We start from the raw sequence: 15,436 nt of genomic DNA on the forward strand, positions 1-15,436 counted from the left end.
CAGGCTGTCTCTGTTGCTGAAATGAAATCTTACTCTGAGTAATTCAAAGATTCTTCTCAGAAGGATTGACTGGATCCTTCAGCCTATAAACTATGCAAGGAGTCACATAGATAAACCTCGTTTTACAATTGTTCCTGAAGAAGAGGATGTGTCCTGATTCAGTAGTACAGTATGCCAATAGGACTGAGCTGTTACTGGTGAGTTGCACACTCCTTCAACAAAATGGCTCCCTGGCTCTTCAGTTTAGTGTTATTACCTGGGAGAAAAATCTTCCTTTTACTACATTTATCCAGCCCTGGCGTGTCTAAACTAGTTACATATTAAACTTGGAGTCACTTTGACGACTCATCTCCTAACCTGCTTAGGCCTCTACAAGCTGTAACTCTTGGACATCAAGATATCCCATCACTGTTAGCATCTCCTGTTCAGATAAAATAAGGACACATTGTCCTTGTCTGGAATTTGTTCTTTCTGCTATATTCATTATAACCTCTACCCCTTTATTTAATCTCTCTGATTACGGTTGCGTTCCGTCCTGCTTAATACTCCATACTCCCATATTCTACTGCACCCTCTTATAACATGAATCAGAAATAGTCATTGGAAATGGGACAGCTCTCACTAAGATCCATGGTTTAATTCATATTTTGTTCTCCACAATAAAAAAACAGCACCAATCAGATGTTTTTCAATGCTCTGTGCAAAAACATTTATTTATGTGTCATTTGGGTCTCATCCTTTTTTTGGTCTCGTTCCTGCTATAAAAGGTCAAAACCTCCTTTGATTTGGAATTGGCATCCTGGAAAGCAGATTGATGGTAAAGCTTTATAGCTAAAGTTAATACACAATCACCAGCAACATGTTCATTCTCACGAGTTTGTGAACACTGACACTGCCTTTTTTCCCCACAGTGTATAATTACATAGACGAACCAAAATAAACTGTAAAGCTATTTGAAAAAACATTTTAAAGAGGTTATTAACATTTGTGCAGATTCATGATCAAACATGATCAAGCGCTATACACCAGTGACTCCACATAAAAGAATGACTCTTTTAACTCTGCATACTTTACAGAGGTCTTGATGAAACCAAACCTCTATATGATATGTGTTTGTACTTTTTTACAGAGCTGTTCCCACGTTTGAGGAGTGTTGCTGTTTTCTTACCAAATCCTGTATCTCTCTATAATCTGTACTCCACTGGGTCATGCACAGTTTATATAAATAGTTCTTGTCCAGAAGTTCAAAGGCAGTAATAACCACTGGTCTCCTTCATCCGGCTTTGGCCTGTGGCCTTGGACTTCTGTCAACTCAACGATGACATGGACAGTTACTCAGAAAGTGGCAATCAGTTGATCCATGTCTAACACTGTCTTCCTTCTCGAAAACACTTACAGTGATGAAGCACAACACTGAACGCAGATGAGCCAAGTCAAAGCACACACACAGCGGTTATCTGTCGTTTTAAACACAAAAGCTCTATCATTATCAAAATAACATACAGTATGTTTATTCTCGCTAAGGTGATGCAAAACTCTTGAAATTGTCACAAAAACACCTGCAAACCACATATTTTATTTCTCAATGATTGTTTTCAATGATAAATGTAATCAATGATTGCAAAATCTAGCGGCGGGGGATTAAATACGGTAACACTTGTTAATTTAACAAAGGTTTAATTGTAAGGAAATACTTTGAAAAAAAATCTTAACACTAAAGTATGTTTTGAATTAGTCTGACCAAGAAATCAAGTGTAGTGATCTACCTTTAATTAGTATTTAATTAAACAGCACACAAAGTGTTTGAATGGCTTCCCAACTCAACATTAACATGCTAGAACATGGAACGTGGGCTGCATGGTTCGAAATCTTTGCTGCAGGCTGAATAAAACTATGCAGATTACTGTGATTACAAGAAACACTACACTTTAGCTGTCAAACAAAAAACTCCCATGGGAACATATCATTCTGGTGTAACAAAACCATAAGGACAGACGAAAAAAAACACTTTTAGTGCTATGAAATAATGTGAAGTTGTAGACAAGTTAGTGTTTGTTTTTTTTACAATAAACCTACCATTCAGAAGCCGTATTTAGTGCTGGCAAGAACAAATAACAAGTGGGAACTTCGGAGGCATGACAGATTGGGAATGACAGTGTGCATCAGTGGGTTTAAGGGATGTGGAACTCTTTGCAGATTCCCAGGAAATAAAGAATTATTCATTCTTCCCTTATGTATCATTTCATTTTTAATGAAAATGAGGGACAACGGTTTTGTATTTTTAGAATGCAGAGTAGGAAATCATGTGTATAAACAGTTACACTAATTAATTAAAATTAATCCCCTACTACACACCCAACTCTCATGCGTATAAAATAGAGATGTAGGAGCAGGGAGCGAAAACGTCCCATCAGCATCACCGCTGACAACAGGACTCATGTATCTAAGCAATCTGTGGAGATGGAGCTGCAGACAAGACCCACACACAGAACTATGGGATGAGCAGGAAGAACAGGAAGGCACTTCAACAGCCTGTCCTTTCTGCTCAAATCAGAAAGGTTTTTTGACATGGTGTCAGGGATGACGAGAAGGGCTGAAGTTACAGTGGCAACAGAGGTCAAAGCTAGAAGGCAGCGGAGGAGTGTGTGAACAGTGTGAATGTGCTATTTTAATAGATTAGACCTTCCTGTTAGGTTAGTGTCCCAGCTGGACGTTTACTGAGAAGTATTAATATGTTCTCTCCCACTGCCTGCTCTGTGAACCGACTCAGCTGCAGAATGCAATTAGTACAATTTGGAAAAAACGAGAACATTAACAGAAAAGAATTGAGATGGAGATGCTCCAGTGGCTTTCATTTCCAGGACAGCCTCATCTAGGAGATAGATCAGTTCTATCTCACAACAAAACAGACCCAGAAAAACGAAGTCAAAATCCTAAAGATGTATGCGCCATGAGAAAAAAATAAGGAAGGTAAATTGAATCAGGTTAAGGTGTGACCCAAAACCGCACAGTGGAATAAAGAGGATTCCTATGTAAATATGTAATGTTTCTGTTCTATGTGTGTAATCACCACTCATCATACTGGCTTGCACTATTGAAAAAGTATTCAATCTAATACATGCACAGCCATACAGTACTACTACAGCTTTATCTCTGCTGTACAGCTGCCTCCAAATTGACATGGAAAGTACATGGAAATCAAGGTGGTTTTAGAGAAAAATGTGAGTGTATGTATTTGTTTAGAAATAAAAAACAGTAAGATTATCAGTAAAGATACCATAATAGACAAATCTGTCTAAAGCAGTCGCTTATTTTTCTATACACTTGCTAAAACCAAGTTACAGTTAAATTTTATCATGGGTATGCATTTGGCACAATGAAGTTTATGTCCTTAGATTAGTTATGGCTGGGTGTTTTTTGGTGGTGAATTCTCTATTGTCCAAGACCGACTCTTCCTTTTCAGTTTGGATCACGGCACTCTGGCATGTTGACTGTTTTTGGATTACATATAATCTTACTTTGACCAGCTCTCATAGGCCAGAAACACTGTGTTCCCTTTCTGAGCCAGAGCCCATATGTTCTTATTTAATTTAAATAATTAGGCATTTTGCTTGGCATGACAATAAAATTATATTTGATAGAAATATAGGAGATGTCAGCTGGTGCAAATTTGCTTGTGGAACCATGCATGTACAAAAAAATGTATTTTATTGGTTTAATATATTTTTCAATTGTTTTTTTCTTCTAGGACAACCGGTTTAGTTATAAAGTAGATTTTTGTAACATTTCACATGATGCCAGCTAGAGGTCATATAAAACATTTCTGGATAATAAAGGCACTCAACTAAAGCAAACAAGCCTATATCAAATATTTCTGGTCAATAAAGGGACAGCTAAAGCAAACAAAATCCTTCACAATCTATCACATCACCTCTTTCTAATGTAACCTTGAATGTATCTGGAGTATTTTGAACAGCTGTAGGCTTTTTTATGGCTTGTGACACTGAGTGCATTAGAGTACCTCCCCCCTTGGTTTAATTCTGTTTAATTTAATTGTTACCTCGCTCATCTTTCTTTTAGACTCAGTAAATAACCAAAGTTCTACAAGTCAAGCATTTCTGATTGTAAAGAAAAAAAAAAGGCTTGTTCGACTTGAAAAAATTCTTGATTAATTCACCATGGCCGTGAGAAAAGGCATGCAGTCATGGAACGTTCTCTCACCCTGCATTTTCTAAGGACAAAGGATACATTCACATATTAGAGCACTGCTGAAACAGAATACTTTTTCCAAGGGCTCAGGCTCAACAAAAATCTGTTTACAGACAAGGGAAGGCAATTCAATTATCTGCTCTAGCAGTTACTTCTGCAGGCAGGGAAAGTCATTTAGTCACAATGAGATAAAATAAGGCAGCAGTACTCTATAGAACATGTGGGGGGAAAAGAACTGGGTTTCTTAATATCTCAGAACAAAGTCCTTCTGTTCTGCTGAGTTTACATTAACAAGATACTCATGTCACCTGAGGTTCATACAGGTTTTCTGGTTTAGTCAACAAAGAGAATGACAAAATAGTTTCATACTGTATATTTCACTAACTGCTGAAATAAATCATGTTTCTGTTCCCAACTGCCTAGTTTCCTTTTGTTTTCTCATGTTAATTACACAGCATCGAGGAAGCTATGCTTTGGAAGCACTGCACACTATGAGGCTAGAAGGCACTTAATAAACTGTTAAGTGCTTCTTCTTGACAAAGGAAACTTCATCGTTCGAAATACAAAGCCAAGATTCTGTCCAATCACAAGGAACAGATATCTTTAATAATTTCTATCATCTTTTGTCTAGGATTTGCAATTGAAGGGTTAAGCATTAACCTTGCAGGCATAAAAGTAGGAAAGGCTTCCTACACTAGACCTTTCCTTTGTATTTTCACCAGTGGATATAAGCTGCAGACATCTGGGTCATACATCATCTTATGCTGGCAGAGTATGTTGGGATTGGGTTGCACAGTATTATCTCCAGGGACGCTCATCAATTTCTGTTTTTGTCCGTCTTCCTCTGAGTGTAAGGTGCTCTAAATACAGAACCCACCCAGGTAGAAGCTGGGTGCCCCATGTTTTGTGACTGTACATTTTCCATCTCTTATTTCCTTCTTTTTAAATGGGAGCTTCCCCACAGGAGGTCTGCTAAAAAAATCAAGGAGCAAGTAAACCTGTTTTCTTTTGTGCTACTGTGGTTCCAGTTACTCACACATTGGTAACCAGTTCAGCAAGTCTTTTGTTTATTATTCTACAAGCTGTGATATTCATTCAGTGTTTTTCAGTTAACACATGGTCAAGAAAAATAAGAAATAATAAATCAAGTGAAGCAAGGAGAGAGAAAAATGTGGAGTTCTTTTTTATTTAGGTACTCTAAATAATCACTATACCTCAATCCTTTCTTGATGTTCAGTATATCTATTTACATTACCATAAAAAATAAAATGTAGACTAAAATTCATGGGCCCTTTATACTTCAAATCATGCCCAGACAGGATATCACATCAGGCAGATCAAGTTTTGCAACTTAGCCTCAGGTCTAATACATTTCTCAAGTTTACGACTTTTTATCCTAGTGAAAGTAGATCAATTTCAGTTGCACACTATGATTCAGTATTGTTTTAAAGTACCATCTATTAAGCTAAAAACTGGAAGTATATTTATCAAATGCAATGTTGAAATTAAAAAAATACAGCATAATGGTGTTCTAAATACATTTCGGTAAAGGTAGCTAGAATTCTGAATAACTGGAAGTAGAATTTTTAATTTATTCTATTTCAACAGACGAAGTATGGCCTGTGATACCACAAAAGAATGTTATTGAGTAAATAGATTCCATTAAAGTTAACCACATACATAAAAATATGTCTGTATTTTCTTCAGGAAAAAAAACAGCCAAAACGTATTGGCAGAATTAATGTCTTGTGATTAAAGGCATCTGAAGTAAACATGACGTTATCAGTTAGGGGCACAAAAGTGACAAACTGCTGAGATCAGGCAAGGCCTTCCCTACCAGAGGGGTAAAACAAACTGAAAGGAAGTGCATTCTTTCCATGTAACGTCAGAAACCTCCAGAGAACTCTGTGTAAATGTTTATTTAATCTGTCCTCAGCAATGTAAAGATTGCCGTTTCACAAATACACACACAAAGTCCCTAGCAGCCATGACTAGGCCAGACTGAACTGACTCAAGCGTCCCGGAGGGGCCTTGTTTCATTTCGGCTGGAGCTGGTGTCCAGTGCTGCTGGCTGCTTATTGAAGTAATCTACTTCATGCTTTCTAAAAAGAGATCCAAATGCAGTTCATGAAGAGTTTATTTTTGACCACTGTCAAGTGTTCACAGCAGTGCGGTCTGAGTCCTTTTAAAAAAGTTATCTTCCAGTGCCCGCATTTGAAATCATGAAGCCTCCACTAAGTAAAGCCACAAGGCCGCATGTCCTTAAAGGAATGAACTAATGAGATTAAAAGCAGCTTGGATCAAGCACGGAAACAGTCATGGTAAGTTACAGTACACATATTTCAAACGATAAAGGGTACGCACTTTGCAAGTATTCAAAACTACCATAATACCAATGTTTTACATTTTAAAGTAACTGATAAGCACATTCTGACAGAGGACAGATGTCAGGTCTATCCAACAGGGCACTAACTTGACATGTTCTAATCAGACAAGACAAACCCATATTAGGACAAAAAGAAGAGCCGCTTGAGTCCATTGATTAGCAGTCACACATGACTCATGTGGCTCAAAACCACATAAGACAGCAACATCTAATTCATGATACTCATTAAAAAATCCTCCTGGTGAAGTGCTTCATCAATTCAAAACGCATAAGCTCTTAAAGAACACTGAACGAACGTCTTTGTTATTTAACACAGATGTGAATCACGTGGGTTTGAATATCTATGCCCACTAACCCATCCACGACAGCCTAGCTCAAAAAAAATTACTGGTTACATCTTCTGAAACCCTATACTTTGGAGTTTAAAGGGTGGTCGCCCTGTGCAGCTGAGATGAATGCTGCTGGTTTTGCTGTGGATGGTCTGGATTAGAAACTGTTACTGTTGCTAACATGTTTCGAATCCAAATGCCAAAAAATCCTATTTCTGTTTGAAGGTGTGTATGAAGCTCAGTTCCAAGTGCTGGCTTCTCTGGCCAATATGACATTTGAAAGAAATCACTGATATATACAGTATGTCTGTCTCTTTCAATTCACTGCTTAGTCAAGTCCTCTCCCACATTCTTCTGTCTTGGTCTGTCTAGTTCCTGCAAACTAGGTGATTTCGTACATATGTACAAATAGATGTACGTAACATACTGTAAATAGTACTCTGTATTTTTGCCCCTTTTTATGAAGGAAATTAATTTCACCTGTGTAGCAGCACCATAAAATGGTGAAATTTATGAACTAGTCACCTGAGCTTATCTGCCACAAAGATGACTCTGCGCTCCAGCAGCAGAGAGGCAAAAACCCTGATGACCTGCCGCACGCTCAGGCAGCTGAAGAGGCTGTCAAAGTCCACGTGCTCCAGCCGCGAGTCCATGGGTCGACGCAGCTCAATCACCTGCAACGACAGCGTCCTGCCTAGTCAGCACCCTGGCACAGGCCACATTCACACTGAGCTCAGTGCGGCCCAGCCAAGTCCTACTAGAAAAGGCTCTGAGTCGCGGCTCCTCTTCGCGATGGGACTGCTTCAGTCTACAACCCTCATGTGATCGATGCCAGTCGAAGGGCAGAGCCACTCGTAACAGAGCAGAATAATAAGACAGTGCCCAGTTGTCTATCTCACGGCTGGCCAGAGATCACACTCTGGGAAGGAAAGTTTAAAGTAGCAAACCACACCTGTCCTGTATGTCCTCAAAAATATCAACAGAAAACAGATGCTCAATGCCAGAAGTAAAAACCAGGACCTGGCTGTGAGGAAGCAGAACTGAGCACCATACATCTATTTAGAGTCTTAACTCTTTTTCTTCTGGTATTGAATGTGCTGTGGTTTGAAGTATTAACTGTTTGGTACTGTGATTATTATCCTTGCAGTTATCTTATCTCCTGTCTCTCTAGGGCCTTGCAACAGCAGTGATTAAAGGACATTTATTCTAAGTGTATAAATCTCAAATGAATACACAACTGGATATACAACAGGCCAAAGCCAGCTGGTTTCCAGATCCCGGAGACAAACACTAACCTCATTCCCTGCTCCTGGCAGGAAGGTCCGGACTTTGATCGTCTTCCCGGGCGCAGGGAAAGGGGACTCCATGAGACTCCTCATGAAGGGATACACCAGGGCGGCAGAAATCCCCCTTCGCCTCTCCACCTCATCCAGGATCTAATGCAAAACAAAGAGCACAGTCACAACTCATCCTGGAAAACCCAGGTCAGCCCAGCATGCCAACGTTTTTCACATCTGTCTGGTCCGACATTAAAAGACGCTGTTGAATATATAAATAAATCACTGTCATCTTCATTGCATCTAGACCAGAGCACAGTAATGATAAGAGAAGTGTAATCGTTTTTGCTACCCAGAAGAAGTGCATAATCACAATGTACAAACTTTCTTGGCATCATTATCCTTTTTCAGAAAGATTATAACTTTCAGGTTTAACTCATGAAATTGTAGTAAATCTGTATAACCTTCTGATGTTCCAAAAACCAATTGTCATTAAACCAAAACATTAGCCTCTCTGGAATATGCATGTTTAAAAACTTTCTATATGCTGACTCAGTTAGAAATCCAATACTGGAGGACTGTGCAGCATCATTTCTAAATGCTGTAGGAAACCTTTTTTTTTGTCAACACTGCCAGTCAAAATGGCGCATTAAAATGTATGTGATACACTCTCAGGCAAACCAGGAAGGAACATTTAATTTCACCAAGTAAATGAGTTTTTTTTTTAGGCTTTGTACACCTTCACTTAGTTTTCAGTACCAGCCACAAGAACCCAGGGCAGCTTCACACACAGTGAGTGCACACATGCATCTGGGAGCAAGTGTCTCCATCACTCTGAAAGTTAGTGCCTCTCTGATCTCAATCTCTAAAGATGCAAGAAAGTTCCCGGACGCGCTGCTCCGCCTGCTTCATCATTTACTGTGATGAAAAGCAGTGACGTGAGAGCTTCTTTATCTAGACATTCGCATCAAAGGTCAGTACACAACTTTGTGGGACTATCTTAATCAACCATCGCCTCGCTACCACTCCTTCTGGAATACAGCACACCCCCCACACCCCAGGTCAATCAGAAATAGATTTCAAGCTATTTTAATAATAGTCTCTATACACTACAAAGCCTACATACAATGGAGCACATAAGACTTATTTCCTATTAATTTATTGTACTGGACCTCGTGTGAATAACCTACTGCAGTAAGGCAATGGCACTTACTTCATAAGGTAGTTTAACAAACAAAGCAATGAGCCTTAAATGCTGTGTAATTGACAAGGTGAGAGTATCATCGGAAGATCTTGTTTCATGCCAAAGCGACATATATTATTCCTAAAACCTTTATAACTGATTAAAGGCACTGGTACTTTCAAGGCATTCATTGCAAAGTTCTTGATCCTTCCTAGATGCCCTGCTAAAAGAGAAATATTCAATATCTTCAATCTATCAGTGGTTTTCATCTGCTGTGAGATTTGCACAGGTTGTTTGGGATGTTTCTTAACATAAAGCGGAGAGGAGCCATGACCTCACCTTCGAGAACAAGTCGAAACACCCAAGCCTGCTGATGACACAGTACACTTCAGGTAAGCGAGGGCCCTTCCCACTAGGCTGAGAAAAGAAAAACAAAACCTCACCATTACCTGGAACAGCGTTCCTGTAATAGGTTTAGTGAAGAGCCAGCATAGCGTGTGTATCAACAATGACAAATTTGGAAACGAAAGACAGAACAGAGATGCCAAACTGCGTTTCCAATTCTCCGTAGAGATATAAAGCACTAATTGAACTGAAACATTTTATAAGTACAAAAAGTTGGAGAAAAACACTCATTATGCTAGAGCAAACATCTGAAGTTTATTGGAGAAAGCTAAATAAAATAAGGCGGCTCTTACCCAAAGAGTGTCACGTTTTAATTTTATGTTCTTCAGTTTTAAAATTTGGAATCACACTTAAATCTTCTTCTGTTTAGACCTGCAATCTGAATTTGCTGTGTGTTACTCAGCTGCAATTGGTGTTACTTCTACATGTATGTCCTGAGGGGAGGGTGAAGACCATGATTGCGAGGACAGTCCTGGAGGGCCCATGTTTCTGCCGGTTTGCATTCAAGCTCAGTTATTACCGAGCTAAATTAGCTGCTGTCTGACTTAATTGCACTAAATTAACAGCTTCTACCAGTTCTTCACATACTGGTACTTGATACAGACCTATAAAACCTGCAGACACAAGACCTTCCAGGACCAGGGTGGGACAGTTTTGCTGTACACTTTCCTCTTTTGTACCACTGAAACTAGGAGAATAAACATTGACCTCACTTGAAATGACAGCATTATGATTACAAGCAAGTGAGCTCCAAGCAAGTGTTTTCACTAGTTAGAACATGAGAAAGGTTTGTAAACAAGAAGTAGCTGAGCCACTTTGGAAGCTCTATGTCTACTTTTTCAAATGAAGACAACAGTATAAAGTATTTATGTTCAGGGTATTAATCCCACTTGCATAAAACAAATGAATATAAGTACATAATTCATGTGATTAACAGATAAACATTGTCCTTATAAAAGAACTGTTATGAGACCCATTTGACAAAGCCACTGACTCAGATCACCTGTGAAACCTATGGTCCTGATGTTGTGCATTCATGTCTGTGCCATGTCACTAGTTGACTGTGAAGGCTCTTCTCCAAGTGGCAACGCAATCTTGGACGAGCTCCACCAGAATGGGCACATGGACCGGCTGGCCTGGCCACTCTAGGGTCTCCCCAACAGAGATCCATTCCTGTGACTTGCTGGGTAAATGCTGACTTGCAGTGACCACAGTGAGAAGTGTGCAGCTCCATCTTGTAGGCTCTGGTCTTCTGTCATGTGTTCTCAACCTTTACCAGAAGACCATGCCTGATTGTTTCATTTTCTCCTGATGAGTACAGGAATTTGAGCCTTAAAGCCAAGTCATTTGAATTGGCGACTCCAAATTGGGTGGATTTAAATATATAAAAAAATGGCAAACCCACATAGAAAAAAACACACATTCTCCACCTCTATTTATATTGCAGATTGTTAATCACATATTCAGACAAGGGAAGCCTTTAATCTAGTGAAATATTCTTCCCATTATGAAACCTCCACAGGTGCATGCCTTGTATTCATGTGCAGGAAAAGATTTTTTGCTAAATGAACCCAGATGAGTCTATTTCTGGATTAAACTTGTGTATCTCTCCATCTTGACAAGAAAAAAGTTGAATCTGAATCCTTTTGTCCATATTAGGTATGAAAATCTTTCAAAAAGCACAGTGATTAAACAAAGTATGTGGGGTTTGGTTAAAATCACAGTGCTGAATCCTAAGGAATGCTGTGAATATGCCAGCTGTTGGATTTTCACCAGGCAGAGAGCTGAGTTAACAGGAAAAACACACACACACCACTCCTGGGGCATCTGCAAGTTCTGAATTAACAGCTACTTTATAAGATCACACTCTGGATTACAGGTTTGGAGTGCAACTTTCTTCAAAAAGAATGTTGCCATCAAACATAAGCTGCACAGTACATACTGACAAGGGCTTGCCAAATACAGGATCACATTTGACAAGAGATCTTAAAATATTTTGGATTATGCTTGTCAGTGACAAATTTGGATGTTTCATTGTGATTTTAAAGCTTCCATGAGAAACACCCATTAAGTTCAAGTCATCAATTTTATGACAACAGAGGCATAAAAAGAAAGCAGATAAATTATACAAGCAGTGAAAGACTGACTGACCTTAAAACAGACTGAATTTACCTCTTCTTTCAGTGAAATAGACCCCTGCATCTTTCCTGTTGAAATTTCTATCCAAAGAAAGCCTTCACACAAAAACACTGATGCATTTAAGTATACCTACACAGCAAAAATAATAGAAAGATATTTATCAAATTAAGAATAATAGACAGAACGAAATAAAAATACAACTTACCAGTAGTCTTCTGCAATACCCAAATCTTCTGCTGCCATCTTCTCCAGTTAGCATGAAGGAGAAAGTCTCACTGGATTAGAAATAATGAAATCCGTAGGCAGCCTAATTATTTTCACATCTTTTTTATAAAGAGTCTCTGTTTCTAATAAAATTACTACATAACCTTGATAGTCTACAAAACGATTTATGTAAAAAACTATTTTCTTTTTTGTTTTCAACATGAACATTATAAAGATAAAAAACATCAAACCTAATAGCAGAACAACAGAACACCACAGAAGAACATAGAAGAATGTACAGTTTCCAGCAGGAGAACTGTATAAATAGTGTTTGGGTGGCTCTGTGTGTACTGTACTGTATGTATTATGTGCAGCTGGACTTCAGATCTGAATTCTCTCAGGTATATTTAAGCACCTGACCCACACAGGTCACACAAGGAAAACTGACAAATACCCCACACCAATGACATCAGGAATGACATCACTGAAATTGTCTCATCTTACACAATGAGTATATCTTTCCTTGCCAAATCCTATGGCAATCCTAGAGAACCAACAGGCATGTGTCAAAGCACGTGTGGTCACATGGGGATTTGAATAGCCATCTCTCAGGTGCCTCTGAGTGCCTGACACCACACAAGATCTGTGGACAAGCACTGAGTGCCAGGACACCTGCCTCTTGGCCTGTGTGGTTTCAACTTTCTGGAGAGACCTGGGAAGTGAAGTGATCATATTAAACCCTGTCTTACACTCCGAGACCCGCTCCACATACCTGTTGTACTCTGACACTGGGTTCCAGTCCTTGGCATCGGGAAAGCAGAACTGAGGGATGGCTTTAAGACGCTGCTCTGCCTCTCTCATCTGTTTGGTGGGCCTCTCTAGCTGTAAGAAGAGGATGTGTCTGTCAGTCAAGACCTCCTGTTCAGTTACAATACCACAAAGATTGAGAATAGTGCGTCTTGAGCTGTGGGGAGAAACTCAGCGGCAGGATTTTGTGGGATCTGGGAATTAGTTCATAATTCTTTGGTGACCAGCAGTTGGAAATGTTAGTATTCTTATACCACAAGGATCAGTCACTATGTCATTCGTCATCTTATCTCCCTGCATTCCTGTTTCAGCCCAGTTCTCAATTGTTTCAGGCCATTCCCTGGCAAGAAACTGAACATGTTTCAATTCCCAAAGGGAGAGTACTGTTGTGTAAAACAAAAAGAACTCAATTTTCTTTGAGTTAACTACATAATTACCTACCATAGCAACAGTTTCCTGGTTAGACTACTTACTGTCAATAAAGCCTTCTGAACTTTAGTCCATGCTTAACTGCAAGAACCCACCTCCACTACTGCAGCACTTTGAAGGACTAGACTAAAAGGACTGAATCTCAGTATTCCGAACTCAGAGTAATCTATACTTCCTTAATTGAACTAACCTCAGAACAAAAAAAAATAAAAATTTTAAAAAATGAACATTGCATGCCAATTTTCCTTTAACAGACCAAAATTAAATGAAGCTTGGAGGGCAAAAATGCTCATTATCCATTTGTAAATACACTTTAACTTACATAAGTTGGCTTTAAAAAGGTTCTGCGTTGCTATTTAGATTCTTGATCATGTAAAGACAGATTTATTAAAACTTCAGAGAAAAATCGGCTTCATTTTTTTTTCCTTTAAGGAAACTTACACTGCCAGTCTTGGGGCAAACATCTCAAGACAAATACAGAAGTTATTAAATCTCTTTTTTATTCTTAAAATATGGGTGGAGGTTAACCACACTGCACAGTTTCTCAAGGACAGATAGACAAAAAAAAAACACTTCTAATCCAATACCCCTACAAAGAAATTACAAGGCAACCTTGGCAGTGGCAGGATTTGAAAAAAAATGGATTCCTTCCCTGACAGTCCCACCCTAGAGATTCACCTTTGGGAACTGGTATGTGACTTCAGGGGTGTACGAGTTCTTGGTGGGCTTTTTCTTCAAAGATACAACAACAAAGTATTCGAAGAGTTCGCGCTCCTGCCACTCGATGAGCTGGAGTTCCAGAGTGCGGTAGCTGGGCGCTCGTCTCAGCATAGACTGCAGCTGGAGCAGACGCTGTGTGTGCGCTGAGAAGAAACACAGGACTTAGGGCACGACAAGCAACAGCTTCTCACAGCTCTGAAATACAAGGTTCAGGCTCTTACAGTGTGTGGTAGAGCATATAGAGCATTCTCACAAAGAATAAGCCTTTTTAACCCTGACCCAGGCTCTTTGAGTTTTATTCTATATATAGTTATAAATCTTAGCGGAAAGATCTAATAATATTTTATGCCTTCTGCTGACAGAGCCTTATAAAATCCAGATATCTCCAAGAATAAACTTTACAGAAGGAAGAACTGAATCTTCTAAATTAAGAGCCTCTTTCTTCTGTATGGAGGTTATAAAAACATACATAGAACTGTTGTATGGATTATATGATATCATATATATTTTGTGTGAAATATAATGGTGACATCTTTTCATGCTGTTGTACTTCGACCAACATTAATCCCAAATCTAGATTTTTCACACATTTTGTAACGAATTGTTGTTCTGTAACATTTATCAATAATCCTTAAGAGGTAACCGTTTCTGCACAACACACCAAAATTATTTAGCTGAAATACGGACTGTAGAGTATCTATACTTTTTGGATACAGTGGGAAAAAATAAGGCAGTTACCCAGTAACCATATCATAATGCTATGTTTTTACAATTTAATATGAAAATGTAAAATGTTTACCATACTGTACTATGATAAAAGACAATTAAAGTGGTATAATCTCTGCATGGGTAGAAAGATCAAAATAATCAGTTTCTGAAACTTCTGCATTTTTTAAATTATTTAGTTTTTAATTGTTCTGTACATTCTGTTTGGAGGAAACAAAAACAGTATTTTTCTCCAATTTTGAAAACATCACATATTTTCCACGTTTATGGTTACAAAACATTTGTGTACTGTGTTTTAAGTTGTCGAGAGTGAAATGCAATCCATCTGCTCTTGTTAAACGATTCTTTCCCAACATCAGACACGGCAAATGATCACAAGAGTATTTGTGGTTTGCATATTTTTGAAACAGAACAACAATTCCAGTCTGTTAGAGACAGAGAAACTTTGTCAGAGGCAAACAGCCACGTCCCTGAGGGCTTACAGTTCGTGTCCAATGACCTCTCACCTTTGAACCTGTCATCAGAGTCACTCTCACTCTCACTGTTGTCATCTGTAAAATACAGATAGGAAGGGTGCTAATATTAACTCAAAAAGCCTCATCAAACAATGAAATTCTACTGT

At 38.8% G+C, this 15,436-nt stretch overlaps 1 protein-coding gene across 3 annotated transcripts in view; it reads right to left on the reverse strand.

Moving 5' to 3' along the window:
* dennd2b (DENN domain containing 2B) overlaps positions 1 to 15,436 on the reverse strand; it is a 76,014-nt gene that overhangs the window by 8,174 nt on the left and 52,404 nt on the right. For all 3 annotated transcript variants that reach the window (XM_088934766.1, XM_088934765.1, XM_088934767.1), the window contains exons 8-14: positions 15,321 to 15,365; positions 14,047 to 14,231; positions 12,905 to 13,014; positions 12,134 to 12,203; positions 9,724 to 9,801; positions 8,220 to 8,360; positions 7,450 to 7,598 (exon numbers count right to left, since the gene is read on the reverse strand). In XM_088934766.1, coding sequence (XP_088790892.1) covers positions 7,450 to 7,598; positions 8,220 to 8,360; positions 9,724 to 9,801; positions 12,134 to 12,203; positions 12,905 to 13,014; positions 14,047 to 14,231; positions 15,321 to 15,365 — 778 coding nt within the window. The remainder of the gene's footprint in view (positions 1 to 7,449; positions 7,599 to 8,219; positions 8,361 to 9,723; positions 9,802 to 12,133; positions 12,204 to 12,904; positions 13,015 to 14,046; positions 14,232 to 15,320; positions 15,366 to 15,436) is intronic.

Source organism: Atractosteus spatula, chromosome 16 (assembly GCF_055471065.1).
Source record: "Atractosteus spatula isolate fAtrSpa1 chromosome 16, fAtrSpa1.hap1, whole genome shotgun sequence".
NCBI classification, from domain to species: Eukaryota; Metazoa; Chordata; class Actinopteri; order Semionotiformes; family Lepisosteidae; genus Atractosteus; species Atractosteus spatula.